The 15,547-nt window shown below is 41.6% G+C and overlaps 1 protein-coding gene across 1 annotated transcript in view; it reads left to right on the plus strand.

Annotated features, from left to right (window-relative positions):
* The first annotated feature begins 1,222 nt into the window (after window positions 1-1,222).
* ANO6 (anoctamin 6) overlaps window positions 1,223-15,547 on the plus strand; it is a 113,306-nt gene continuing 98,981 nt past the window's right edge. Inside the window, exon 1 of the mRNA XM_054024824.1 lies at window positions 1,223-1,624. Within this exon, the coding sequence (XP_053880799.1) occupies window positions 1,552-1,624 (73 nt within the window). The 5' untranslated portion in view covers window positions 1,223-1,551. The remainder of the gene's footprint in view (window positions 1,625-15,547) is intronic.

Raw genomic sequence — 15,547 nt, forward strand, 5'->3', positions numbered from 1 at the left:
GCGGGAAGCGGAATGCCGATGCTGGGAGCTGGCAGAGTACAGCGGGCTGGAGGCGGGCTGCTCCGCTTCCCACTGACGGTGAGTGCGTGAAGGTTGGGGAAAGGACGCCCCCCACACTCACCTGCGGCGGGAAGCGAAGCAACGCAGCCCCAGCCCACTCCGCTTTCCTTGCCCTGGTCCCAGCCGTGTTGCGGGGGCGGGAAGGGGGGCTGGGGAAAGGACCAGCACTCACCTGCCGCAGGAAGCGGAGCGACGCGGCTGGGAGCTGGCGGAATGGAGCGGGCTGGGGCTGGGTTGCTCCGCTTCTGCCACTGCCGGTGAGTGCGGGGGGGGATCCCTTCCCCCAAGCCCCCTCCCCTGAACGACATGGCTGGGGCCAGGGCAAGGGAAGTGGAGCAGGCTGCTCCCGGGCCCCTGCTAATCCCCCAGGCCACTCTGGGACTCCGGGGCCCCCAAAATTGCCCCCCCACAGTTCCTGCCTCCTAGACCCTGGGGGGGGGGAGAGGCGCCCCTGATCGCCCCTGAGACACTCTGTCCCTTATCCAACCCCTCAGCCCTGGCCCGGCACTAGGGTGACCAGATGTCCCGATTTTATAGGGACAGTCCCGATTTTTGGGTCTTTTTCTTATATAGGCTCCTATTACCCCCCACCCCCGTCCTGATTTTTCACACTTGCTGTCTGGTCACCCTACCCGGCACCCTTAACATGCTGCTCAGAGCAGCATGTCAGAACTTTACCACGTTGTATGTGAACCCGCGTTATATCGGGGTAGAGGTGTAGTTAGAAATTGGCCACCTTTACTCTTACTTTTTCAAAGCAGGGCGTTAAACTTTAAACACATCATGACCGTTGCCCTGGCTACCACTTTGAAAACAACTTCATAAACATCCAACCCAGGAAGGAAGAACTGGCTGATGCTGTCTGGGGCTGATGCTGTCCGGGCATTGGTTAACTCCTTTTCTGCCCGTGTCTGTGCTCAGAACACAGGAAAGGGCAGGACTCAGTATGGCAATAGGCCCAGCAGAGTTTCAGTGGGAGACCTTCCCTTGCCCCTCAGCCAGCGATGGGATAACCCTGGGTGCTAGAAAGTGAAACCACGTGCCCTGCGGCAGTCAGAGTCAGTGCTCGGGCTCTGGAAGCTGGGAGGTGTCTCTGCTTTGGCAGGGGTGGGGAGGGAGAAGGTGTCAGACGCGGGCTGTCCGGGCGTTGCACAGAAAGGGGAGGATTGGCTAGTCACTGCTTCCCCTTCTGCTGTCCTGTCTCTAAGGCAACGAGAGACTCTCCCCCTTGAGTAACGCTCGCTAGGAGGGTGGAGGTTGCAGCCCTGCCCGTCCTTGGCTCTGTACGAATCTAGCCTCCCCAGGCGTCCTCCCTTTTCCTGCCCCGCCCAGCCAGAGCTCACTGCTGCGCGGCTGGGACCTAGCGAGCGGAGCTGGGCTCGGCTTTCGGTCCTGCTAGGAAGGCTTCGCGCGAGACCCTGCTCCAGGGAAAGGACCGAACTTGTGTGCGAGGCCGAGTCGGTACAAAGGGGGGACAAAACTTTCGGGAGGATGACAGCGGAGAACCAGGACGTGCTGCTGGAAGTGGAGGAGGAGGAGGAAGAAGAAGAGGATGGGGAGGTTGGTAAGTAAGAGTTTGATCACGGCTGGCTGGGAGCGAGATGAATAGCCGGCACCCTAGAAATAGAAGGAGGAGTCCTGGAGCTAAGTACAGACACGTGGAGGGGGTCGTGTTGGAAAGGGTGGTAGTCCTGACCCCACACCGAGGAAGCGCCCCTTACTTGCGATTAACTTTAATAGAGTGGTTTCGAGTCTTCTCCTAGGGAGGAGGAGGAGGGGCGAGGATTGTACTGTAGGTGGGCTTCAATCGCACGTGGTTTTTTTTTATTTCACGTATTGAAACTCTCCGTTTGCCAGCCCTGCTGCATACCTGGGAAAGTTTCTCTCCCAGTGTGCTCTTTCAGCTCATGTTGAAAGCTAAACTCCTTGACGGCTCGTTTTTACTCTGAACTGTGTGAAAAGCTGAGGCCAAAGAGATGCCTGAGGATGGAGCTGAGGTGCTTGCATTTAGATGCCCACGTTTGAAAATGCTGGCCTGAGATTTTACTGGAATGAATGAAGCTGCCCGTGCAGTGAGTGTGTGAATGGGGGTGAGAGACAAGAGTGATACCCGACTTACGTGTGAAATGCAGTGTTTAGGTTTATGATCTACTTTTGTTCTGCAAGTTTCAAGTGCAGATAATGGTGCCACAGAAAACACAAATTTGTCAGCACAAGTGATGCTTGTAGAAATGGGTTGTCTTCCACAGTTAGCCTGAAAATAATCTTTCCTCCTTTCATATGAAAGACAATATTGAGCTATTTTAGTGTGCATAAATATATAGAAAACTTTACCCATAAACTGGCCTGTTTTTGAAGAGAAAAAGAAACTGTTTGATGGTACAGAGGAAGCACTTTGCAGTAACCATGAGGATGTAGCTAGGATCCCAGATCATAGACAGAGCCTGTTTTGGAGGAAGGTGGAGGTGAGAATGGCCCAGTACCTTTGGATAATGAAAATAATTCAGTTTCCACCACACACAAGATCCCCTGAAGCTGATCTGGCCCATGCTATTGGCATACCTGTCCTGAGAAAGCAGATTGCTCATTCGCCTTGCCAGGCTTAAGTGCCTTAATTTGACAGCCGAACAAGATGTGGGAGAGCGAGGATGGGGAAGAAGCAATGAACAAAGCAGGGAGAAGACTGGCCCAACAGAGAATGACTTTTCACTGGAACATTTATATTACTGATAGTAAAATTACTGGAGAATGTTATGTCCGTTAGGATTATATACTCGTTTCTGTACCAACAGCAACTCGCCAGAGCTATTACTTCTGTATTTAATATTGGAGTAAATTCTGTCAAAGTATCTCCCTTCCAGACTATAGACATAATGGACTAGATCTTCTGCTGGTGTAAACTGATGTGGTTCCATTTGTTTCCATGGTGATACATTGATTTACACCAGCTGAGGATCTGATCCTATGTTTTTGGATGATAATAGTTATGGCATCCAGAAGCCTTTTGTTTCTACATAAATTGATAAAAAAAACCAAAATAAGCAAGAAATGCAGCCAGTTGACATGTTATCTTTGTCAGTGCTACATGCCAGCGGAAGAGATTGGATATCAGATATTGTCCTGGATTCATCAAAGGGAGAGTGAGTAGGTTTCCATATGTTAAGTTTTAACAAATAAATAGGATTCCTATTTACTAATATTCAAAAGCTAATGAGTAGTTCTAATATCAATCACACAATGTTGAGATTTTCAAAACACTGGGATTGAAATTCTGTATTTGTAGAAAACAGCAAAAATGAAGGCACCAGCACTGTTTGATACTCATGATGTCACAGTTGTCTGTAAACACTAACTCTTGTGAAGTGCTGCTAAAACTAAAGCACGTCACTAGCTTCCTGGGTTTATTATGTGTTCAGTACAAAACTGCACAGATTTTGGCCTGATCCAAAGTTCTTTGAAATCAGTGGGAATTTTTCCACTGATTTCACTGGATGTTGAATCAGGCCCTTAGGGAGTATTTGCATAATACTAAAGGGAAGAATGCAAAACTAGTTTTCCACTTGGAAAGTTTATAATCACTTCATGACTTTTCCTTTCCATCCTGTCCCTCAGAGAACAACTCAGTTGTTTTCTGTTCAAGATTGTATATCAGCTCTGGATCTGGGCTGGGTTCAGCTCCCAAAGCCAGCTAGCATGGGTTATGTACTTGCAGGATACACCAGTTTGGAACAACAAGGATATTTTGGAAATTTAACTACAAAGTGGGCAGGGGTGATCTCCTAAATTGTTACACAGAAAAATTCCATCACAGAGTTCTGCTGAAACTGTTAGTCAGCCTTGTGAAGTGCATGTTCTGATAATACATGAATATTCAGGTAACATGTCTGAGGTTTTTTACAGTAACTGTAGAGCTACCTATGGAGAGGATGTTTTACCATGAAATATAACTGCTAGTCAGAGAAGTTAGCAGTTCACATGTTTGCCTCCAGCCTTATCACGCAAGTGTGCATGTGCGTTTACCAAAAAAGCAGCACCTGCTCTATATTAGTATTAAACGGGCCTTCTCTTGAAATTTGTAGTTATGCAATACTCCCATTGAGTCAGTGGAAGTTTTGGCTGAGTAAGGACTGCATGGTCTAGCCCTCTGGTTGGGCTTTTAGCAAGTTGGAAGGATATTTTTCCAGTGCATGGACATCTCTATATTTTAGAGGCAGGAGCTAAAATTCCCAAAACAATTTTTTCTCTAGAAACCACCTTAAATGATTTACTATGGACAGCTCTGAAAAATGTTGTGTTCTTTTGCTAGTGCCAGACCACATATTGCATCTAAATTGATTTGTATATATGTGTGGGGATTTCCTAAATTCCTCAGTGTTCTCCCTAGAGGAATTAACGTTAAAGGCAATTTTCACAAATGAAAGAGCCATTCAGCACAGCGTCCTTGTCACTTGCATGGGATAGTTTGCTGCAGTCTCAGGCAGTTCATTTCTTCTTTTTGCTCTATTCTAGGTGTACTTGTGTGTGATTGGGAATAAATGGGTCTTCTTCATGACAGTGCCTTTTACTAGTCACTCATTAGTCCCTCTCTCTCCTCCCTACTGATCTCTTTTCTGAATTTTAGTTTGGGTATTCTTTCTCTGCAGATATACTCAATTCACTGTTCAGCCTGTCTGCCTGCCTCAATCTCATCAACTCCCAAATCTGCCATAACAACCTTAGGCTCGTCCTAGCCAAAATTGATATCCAATCAATAAGGTAAGCATTATTGGCCAAAACTCCAACAGCGTCCTGCGAACTGAAATCAAACACTTGCCCCCTCTTCAAGAACCTAGGTGCATTATTTGAACCTGAACCCTAGCCTCTCATCTATCTGGTCTTGAAAATGTGCTGCTGTAACCACTGAAACATCTTTTGCAGGATGCTACTTTGCATTGTTCATGTGATGTTAACTACAGGTGAACCAATCTGTATCTTTTTCTGCTCATGCCTGCCAGGTACTATACCTTTTTTTTTTTTTTTTTTTTTTTTTTTAAAGAAGATTTCATATTTGTCCCTGTTTGTCTTAAATTTTTCCTAGCTCTTAAGCCACTGTTTCTAGTTAATTCTCCCTATCCCATCCTGAACAGTTCTTCCCATTCGTCCTTAATGGTGTTGCCTCTTAAATTCATCACAAATCTTCAGCAGCTTCCTGCCCATTTTTGAATCCAGTACATTTCTCTCCTTGTCTTCAAGATCCCCTGTAGATCCTAACTTCTTCTTATGTTTTGTTCAGCATCCAGCATAGTGGAGCTCCTCTCATAACTGACCATCGGGGTGCTACTGCAGTACAAATACAGAAGAATAATTATTGTGATTCCTCACCTCAGTACCTTTGCTTTTAATTCTGTTCTCCCCAGAGGGTGCACTAATTATTTTCTCATACTACTCAGAGCTTCCCATTTCCCACCCATTCTAATTCTTCTTCTCTTGCTATTCAAAATCTCACTCTACGTAATCAATACTCTATGTAAGTTACTAAATTTAGAGCACAATAAATTGTTTTCTAAATAGTTTAGTTACACAAAATATTGTGTACACACTGTGATGTTCTGTAATGCACTCCAATACTTGGGCCTGAATGATATTATAGAAAAATAAATCATATATTCTCCAATCAGCAAAGGAATATGTCAATTGTCAGGAGATTTCCTGACCTACCAAAATATAACTTATTTTCTGCTATAGTTTACTGCAAACCACACAGTTGTGGAAGATTTCAAATTGGTCTACTCTATACTAGGAGCTAATATTGGACTCAGTGACCTAATAATGCATCTTAACGATGCAACAAGTCAACATCATTTTCAATTTTATTTTCATACGGAGATATTTTCCCTCTGTGGTTTACATATGGGATATGAATCCCTACAGTACAAACCATTGTCTGTTCTGCACCACTCCTGTCACTTCTGTTATTCTTCAGTTTGTTTCTCTGTTTAGTAATTTAACTAAAAATCAATTAAGGTACATCTCAGTCAGCCCTCATCTTGAAGCGCACTACAGGCTGAATGTCTGTTGCAGAATAATTGGAGATGGATCAGCAGGGCAATTTGGTTTGCTGTTCAGCCAAAACATATTAGGCTGAGCATATGCATAGAAGGGTTAACATGCAACTTGCTCTGCTCTGCTATTTACTGCTGTACTAGGCTCATGCTGGAATACTAAATGAAGCGACTGGCTGGCACAAAGAAATGACAACCACCACCAAAAAAAATATATCAAATAGAAGAAAAATCCTTTTTTCACTGAAGCTACAGGAATTGCTTTCATATTTAATAATACTTTTTATACTGCAGCTTTGGTACTCTTTCAGTATTTGGGAGAGCAAGACTCTGGAGATAACGCAGGAACCATTCAGTATGACAACAATAGTTCTGTTGCTGTTTCCACAGGCAGTTTTTCTCCTAACTTTGTCAAAAGATTGAGAGAAACTTGTTGACAGGGACTTAATCTGAAAAACACAAATTCTTAGGTTAGTTTTAATTTACATATTTTGCACGTATCTAGCATCTTTCATGGGAGAATCTCTCAGGTGGGTAAGTATTATCTCTGGTCTGCAGATGGGGAAACTAAGGAACAGAGAGATGAAGGGCCTCACCCAGTGCCACATAGTAAGTGGCAGAGGTAGATTTAGAACTCATGAGTTTCTGGTCCCCATTTCCATGTTCACTGCCTCTCTAGCATATGAGACAGACAGAAGTTAGTTTCTTTTTTTTTAATATATTTGTATTAAATGGAATTTCTTGCACGTTCACAGACAAATATGGTGGGAATTCAGAAATTTTGGAGTGCAGTTTTTATTTATTATTGTACTAGCAAAGCACCTAGGAGCCCTAGTCATCGAACAGGACCCCACTGTGCTAGGCGCTGTACAAACACAGAACAATGATCATCCCTGTAATACCCATCAAATTGTTAATTATTGCTCATGTTCTCTGCCTGCTTATCCTTCTACACATCTTACCCTTTGGTTTACATGCATCTCTTCTTCCCCTCTTCCTTCTACCATCTTAATCTGTCCCCATTTTACTTTCACTTACTAACACAGCATCCCAGCAACAAAATAGAATAGAATGTGATCATGCCTGAACTCCCCCACACGAATGCTACCTCACTACTTTTTTTAAAATAGTCTTTAATTTTTTCCACAAATCTTCTAAAATACATGTAAGTGGGAATATACATATGTAACTACAGCATAACTACTGCTTTGCAGTAATTGTAATTTACAATCTCTGGATGATATCAGAACATTTAAGAAACAAAAAGGAATCGAGAGTCTGGCAAACATTAGGAATTTGCAAGACCTTTCTGAATGACAAAGACTTTCCACCTGTCCAGCAGAATGACATTCCCTCTCTGACGTTAACACCGCCAACACCCCTCTATGTACAAAAAACTAAAACCAAAGAACATCAACAAGCTAAACAAATTCAAAAATCACCAAACAAAAAATAATCCCTTCCTTAAACAGAGTATATTCTATTAAATCCATTAAGGACCTCACTATTCCCAGCCTATGTCTCATGGAAGGCCCTCAGATATTATGGAGAGGTACAGCAGAATAAAACCTTAGGATGGATAGGAGGGGTTAGTAGCCATGAAATAGTTAACCCAGTTAATACAAGGCTTTATGTTATGCATTTAATGTTTGGATGAGATTGTCCATTGAGTCTATGATGGATTTGGAATGCTTGTCTGATCTTGGTAGTGTTTTAAGATTAGTCACTTATATATATATGCCAGTAATTAGATGCTGGTTAGTTCTAGTTTCATGGAGTGTTGGCCCTCTGGGAAAACACTGAGAGATAGTAAAATGTTGAGTGTGATTCTTTAAGATTCTCCAACTTAAATAAGTGAGAGTGGGAAGGTTTTTGGCACTTCTGCACCCTCTTTAAACCCTTGGTACCGATCAGCACTCTAAAGAATTTGTATTCTGTAAAAATCAATTGAAATACAAAGACCTTTCACATATCTTCATAAATGTTAAGGCCAGAAAGGGACCATTATAATCATCTAGTCCGATCACCTGAATAACATATGCCATAGAATTTCACTAGGCAACTTCTACATCTAGCCCATATCTTAAGTCTTAATTTAAAGACTTTAAGTGATGGAAAATCCACCATTTCTCTAAATAAATTACTACAATTGTAACCCTCATTGTTAAACATTTACACCACATTTCCAGTCTGACTTTGTCTAGCTTCAGCTTCCAATAATTGAATCCTGTTATTTGACTGTCTGCCGGATCAGAGCCCTCTATAAATATCATCTCTTCATGTACACTTACAGACAATGATGTGTCACCTCTTAACTATCTCTTGGAAAAATTCAATAGATCAAGTTTTTTTAGTTTTTCCCACTCTTAGAGAGATGTTCTAGACCTCAAAATCATTCTTGTAGCTCTTTTCTGAACTTTCTCCTATTAGTTGACATCCTTTTAGAAGTACAGACACCAAAACTGAATGCTGCATTCCAGTAATGGTCTTACTAATGCTGTATATCCTTAAAATAACATCTCCTTAAATATCCAAGAATAGCATTTGTTCTTTTAGCCGCTATGTCGCACTCCATGTCGGAGCTCATGGTCAGCTGGTTATCCACCATAACGCCCTAAGTCCTGGCTCTCCAAAATACACTCCCTGATCTTGCAAGTGACATTACTTTATTGGGTCTAGAGTATACAGGGAGTTGCAGCTTATGCAGGGGTTAGGTTCTGAAGTCGGCGCGTAAGGCGAAAATTGCATATAGTCAAACGCTCATTGAATGGAATGGCGGGCGGAATCGCCTGCACTACAGGTACAGTATTTAAATTGTTATTTTTCTCTTTTTGTTTTTGTTTTGCCGAGTGCGTATAGTTAAAATCGCGTAAGTTAAATGCGCCTATGATGCGACTCCACTGTATCACTTTGCATTCAGCAGTATTAAACTGCATACTGTTCAAATGAGTCCACTTTACCATGCAATCCAGATCACTCTTTAGAACTGATCTGTCATTTATCATTCAGCTAATTTGTGTTATTTGATAACTTTACCAGCAACTATTTTATGTTTTCTTATGTGCCTGTGATATTTATTAAATATGTATATCACAATGGCTTCCTTAAAGGTTTAACTATTTTAACTACAATCCACCAGGGGTTTTTTTAAGACAAAATTTCTCTCAGAATTTGCTGCTGAATATGCCAGAGGGAGTAGAGTTATTTTCTGTCATTATTATTCACAAAAAAGTTTCCAGTTTCACTATTTGCCCCAAGCACCTAACTGGCTAAAACAGAACTGAAGTAAAATAACCAAGCTTTTCTCAGCTCTGATTCATAAAGAAAACTTACCATAATAGGCAGTTAAAGACAACCAGGTCTGTTGAATACAATATCATGTCTGAGATGAAAAGCTATACAACCATTGGCCAAATATTCCATAATGATTCAATTATGGAAATTAACATCAAAGAACTCATGCTGTGTATTAAATAACTAGCATTGGCTATTTTGCAACTAAGGCATTATATCAAAACCCATGTAGAAAGTCCAGTTTTCAGAAGACCGTTAACAAGGATAAAATCCTTAACTCCAAAAAGGCTACCTCGAAGGACCTGATCTCCACATAGTATAATAGTGTTTCTATACCAGCGAGTCATGAATCAGAAGGGGTCACAAAAGGCAATCAAGGGAGTTGTGAGGTGTTGGAAATTTTAGTACAATCTGAAACAAAGAAAAACTCACTCCCTGCACCACCTTGCCTCTGAAGGTCAAGTAGTCTCTGTCAACATCTTGCAAAAACATACACAAATTATACAGGCCTATCATTGATACTCTTTAGGATCTTTTATAGTAAATATAAGGGCTGTGAAAGTTTTTCACTTTGAATAAGGGGTCACCAACCTCAAAAGGTTAAGAAACACAAGTATAGCAAATTGATACTAAGATATCTAGAATATAAGAATACCTTTATAGAAAAATGGGGAAAGGATCTGAAATAAGAAATCACCCTGGAGTATTGTGTCCAGTTCTGGGCACCACATTTCAGGAAAGATGCAACAAAAATGATTAAAGGTCTAGAAAACATGAGCTATGAGGGAAGATTGAAAAAATTGAGTTTGTTTAGTCAGGAGAAGAGAAGTCTGAGAGGGGACATGATAACAGTTTTCAAGTACATAAAATGTTGATACAAGGAGGAGGGAGAAAAATTGTTCTCCTTAATTTCTGAGGCCAGGACAAGAAGCAATGGGCTTGGGTTGCAGCAAGGGTGGTTTAGATTGGACATTAGGAAAAACTTCCCAACTGTCAGGGTGGTTAAGCACTGGAATAAATTGCCTAGGGAGGTTTTGGAATCTCCATCATTGGAGATTTTTAAGAGCAGGTTAGACCAACCCTGACAGGTGTTTGTCTATAACACTTAGTCCTGCCATGAGTGCAGGACATTGGACAAGATGACCTCTCGAGGTCCCCTCCAGTCCTAAAATTCTATGATTGGGAAAATAGCTGGAGGAAAGACTCATCTAGTTGTGTAATTGTGACGTTGTGCAGTCTATATGGTTTTATAAAAACTTAATAAGTCAATATAATGTAACTGGGATAGTTTTAGAGAAAATATGGTAATAAGTGAATATAACATAACTGGGATATGCTTCATGCAAAAGATCTCTTGTAAGGTATCATTACAAAGCTTATAATCTACTAAGTATGATCATCTGATTTGAATAAATGTACCACTCTTGTATCTAAAACTAGAAATATAAAATGTAACTCTGAGGGCCTATTGTAATTATGTAAAGTGTGGGCCATTAATGATGGTTTGAAATCTTGATAACTCCCATTAACTAGGACCATTGTCTGCAGATGGTTGTGTTTACCTGTTAGTCTTCCTGTATGTGTGTGTGCTGGCAAGTGGGCAATAAAGTCTTGCAGTGACATGTGATCACATCACCTGAACTGGAATCCATCTTTAACCTGGTGCTTTTCCAGTCACGGTGGGTGGAAACCCAGCAGGACAAAGGGTTCCCGCCTTATGCAAAAGATACATAAAGGGGTGAAACAGAACAAAGGGGGAGAGGAGCCATCATGAAGAATCCCCTAGCTACCACCTGAGCTGGAACAAGAGCTGTACCAGGGGAAAGAATTGTGCCCAGGCCTGGAAGGTGTCCAGTTTAAGAAAAACTTACTGAAGCATCTCTGAGGGTGAGATTATCTGTATTTAGCTTGATTAGACATAGATTTGCACATTTTATTTTATTTTGCTTGGTGACTTACTTTGTTCTGTCTGTTACTACTTGGAACCACTTAAATCCTATTTTCTGTATTTAATAACATCACTTTTTATTTAATAATTTACTCAGAGTATATATTAATACCTGGGGGAGCAAACAACTGTGCATATCTCTCTATCAGTGTTATAGAGGGCGAACAATTTCTGGGTTTGCCCTGCATAAGCTTTATGCAGGGTAAAACAGAATTATTTGGGTTTAGACCCCATTGGGAGTTGGGCATCTGAGTGCCAAAGACAAGCACACATCTGTGAGCTGTTTTCAGGTAAACTTGCAGCTTTGGGGCAAGTGATTCAGACCCTGGGTCTGTGTTGGAGCAGACGGGAATGTTTGGCTCAGCAAGACAGGGTGCTGGAGTCCTGAGCTGGCAGGGAAAACAGAAGCAGGGGTAGTCTTTGCACATCAGGTGGCAGCTCCCAAGGGGGGCTTCTGTGATCCAACCTGTCACAGTAATAATTAAGAAAAATTATTATAAATACTTTATCAATGGTACTTTACTTCATATAAAATGCATTAAAAAAGAGTCATTAATAGAGCTGGGCAAAATTTGACTGTAACTGAGCCGCTGCCTCCTGAGTGCTCTCTTGTGCCCAAAGGTCACTCTGCAGCACCCTGCCTCGGTTTCCCCCCCTTCACAGCTCCTTTAGAACTGCATTAGGCTTCCACTCCTGCCTGGGGCTGGTTTAATAACAGTAACAGTTCAAAACAATCCTCAGGGTCCCAAAATAACCACAAAACAAGAACACTAGTGTTCATATATAGCTCTAGCATCTTATACCATAACAGGAGCTCTTCTTCTGCCCCACTCTGTTCTCTCAGCCAGCCTTCCCAGCTCTTCCTAGCTAGAGCTCAGCCTTCTGAGTCAAGCAGAGTCTCCCCCAGGAGCCTCCCACTCACCAGACTCCAAACTCTCCTGATGTCAGGGTCTTTCCTGTAGGAGCCTCTCATCTCCTGAACTGCCTCCTGCTTCTCTTTATAGGGAAATCACTTGATCTCTCCCAGTAGTGCTTCATTAGTAATCAGAGTTGACTAGCCACAGACCCTCCAGCCTTTTAAGAGGCAAGCCACGCTGTTACATTGACAAATGGTTTTTCATCAAAAAATGCATTTTTCAGAGCCAGAAACTATTGGCCGAATTTGGATTGAATTTGTCTAATAGTTTTGGTTGGGAGGAAAGGGGGAGTTGAAACTAAATGTTTATTGAAATGTTGAAACCAGCATTTTTATTTCAAATTTAGCCTATTTTAAAAAACCCACAAAGGGTGAAAAACAGCCAAATAAAAAAAAAATTTATTTTTTTTTGGTTGACTCTGGTTTTGATTTGGTTTTAATCAAACTGGATTTTCTTTTGGATTTTTTGATTTCGTTCTTGAATCAAAAACCCTCATTATTTGCTCAGCTTTAGTCATAAGTGCTGAAAAGGATGTGGAAGAATGGGGACCTTCCTGAATTATGGTGGGAACGTCTTGAGGCAATAGTATTTTGGAGGAAAATAACAAATAGAACTTTCAAGACAACTGATGTTAGCTTACCCACAGAATCCATAGCGGCTCTATTACTTTAGAGATTATTGACTTGAGGAAGGACCCATTGATAACGCAATTATGCGATGTGTGATAGCTTGTTTTGGAAAAGGACAGATCCCCCAACGTCAGTGGCATGGAGAAATAAAGTACGGGAAACCCATTATATGGAAAAATGACAGCCTTATATCAGGATCAAGTAGATTTTATAACATGTGGTGACCATTTTTGGACAGAATATATACACAGATGATAAGAGGTTGACCAAACACCAATGGATCTTTTAAAAGTAACAGATACAGGTTATGAATAAGGTTTGTTAATACATGCATGGAAAGGTCAGGTATGTTAATGACAAAATAAAAAGCTTTTATTTTTAAAAAGGACACCATTCTTGTTAAAGTACATCTTACCATATCCTTTAAACCACTTCATCCTAGCATTTCTTGGCACCCAGGCGTTGTAGTTTCATTGAAGATGATGTCTTGGATGCTGTGGATTCAAATGGTCTGGTTTGCAACTAGAGATGTGCCAAACCCCAGAGGGTAACTAACCCCAACTCTGAGGTTTCTCATACCGCATTTAAAAAACAAGAGCTAACTATTGAGCTGTGTATAAGAGCATTTGCCAATAGCAAATGTAACTGGCCTTGCACTGATTTCCCATTTTTCCTTTTTGCACAGACAGCTGAAAGAATTTTCTTCGGTTGTTTGGATTTGGCAGTGTGAGATGACTTACTCTGTATTCAACCGGGGGGAGGTGGCCGGGGGGGGGTGGGGAAGAGAGAGAGAGAGGGAAGCACCATTAGACAAGTCTTGCCTGGAAGGAGCAGGACAGGAAAAGGGCTGTCTATTCCATTGTGAAATAGTTAAGTGTATGCTAGAGAAACTAAGCATGCTGTACTTGATATAAGAAAAAACATTTTCTAAACAGTGTAGAAGACATTAAGACTATAAAGACTCTGCAGGTGTGTATTTTAACAAGACATGAATTTAATAGCGTGTGAACAGAAATAGGAAGCACAGAGGGTTTGTGTTTGTTGTTTTTGTATTGGGAGTGCAAGAGTCAGAAGAGAAGAATCGTGGGAGGCTCAATGCAATTGTTGAGCTTTCTAGCCTAAAGTAATGAAAAACAGAACTTCATTTTCTGTGCTGTAGTCATTGCTTCAGTATGTGTCTTTGGCATCATCCTCTGTAACAAGCTATGAAGTGTTGGTCTATAGTATAGATGTACTATTAAACAGATTCTTGACCCACAAGCATTTAATGGACCTAAAATGAGAAACAGTTCCTATGGTAATGCCCCTGAGATCACTTGTACCTGCAATCATATTCTGCCAGGTTTGATATCCAAATTCAGCACTCAGCAGTGTAGAATTGAAAGAACTTGCCCACACAGAATGGTCTGTGTGACAATCAGTGTGCTGTTTAATATATAAACATATGAGGTCACTCTTGAGGTTTTGCATTAGAGTGCAAGTTTGATGAAGCTGAGATTCGTGTTGTTTTTGGGCGTCTGTTAGAAATGGAAATGGCACACTGGAGTGTTTTATTGACAGTGTTGTAAGCCAGATGAAGGCGGAAAGAAGTCTGTTCTCCAGCTTCTTATGGTTGTGCTTTTAAAGATTTGTGTGGGTGGGTTGTGTCCTCCTGCAAACATAAAAGTCATTATATATAGTTTTTGTCTGCCAGTTTATATAAGGGCTTGTCTAAACAGCGGGGTAATGTACCCTGCTGCTGGTGATTTCTAAATCACACTGACATGTTTCGCATTAATTGGTTCATGTAGACCCTGCTGATGCGCACTAAAGGTTCCCTAGTGCGCTTTAACGTAATGCTGTTTCAAACAGTACTATGTTAAAGTGTGCTAGTGAACCTTTAGTGTGCACCGGCAGGGTCTATACAGATCCATTAATGTGCAATGTTATGGGTGTGCTGAAATCACATCCTTGTAGTGTGCACTGCTTCTCCGTGTAGACAAGCCCTAGGTAAAACAAATATTTGCCTGTAGAATCCTTCATTGAGTTCACCCTTTATGCTTTAACCCAAGCATCTCTCATTTCCATGTGATTCTGCTTTACTCTAGGATAGGTATATTGGCATTTTCTTGGAGAATTATATGAACAACCGAAATACATTTCTGCTTGCTAAGATAGTATAGCTGTGCTTTCTTTCAGTGCTGAGCACTGCACAGCTGGAGGAGAGAATAATGTGCCTCCCTCCTCCCCTTGTGATGCTCAGGAGTGAAATCTTGGCCTCACTCAAGTCAATTACAAAACTCCCATTAACATCAGTAACGCCAGGATTTCATTCCAGGGCTCACGGATTGGTCCCTACTCCGCAGAATCCAAGGTCATAGCAGAAATGGTGCTGTAGAGCAAGCTGCCCTCCTCCCTATTCTGTAGATGGAGTACCGCCCACATGTGAATCAGGAACTATGATTGTACCCCTTATCTGTACCTACAGCAATGCTATGTCCAGCTATGTTTCTCCTTTATAATGCTGTCACTTCTAAACCTTATTGATATAAATGTCCTACTATATTTGCTCCACTACAGTCTTTGTGCAGTAATGAAACTATTAAAGTGCATAATACTATTTAATAAGAAGTGGGTCATGAAAAGGCCAAAGGCTAGTTGTTTTGTCTGCGGCAGTAG

The sequence above is a fragment of the Malaclemys terrapin genome, chromosome 1 (assembly GCF_027887155.1).
Source record: "Malaclemys terrapin pileata isolate rMalTer1 chromosome 1, rMalTer1.hap1, whole genome shotgun sequence".
Classification (NCBI taxonomy): Eukaryota; Metazoa; Chordata; order Testudines; family Emydidae; genus Malaclemys; species Malaclemys terrapin.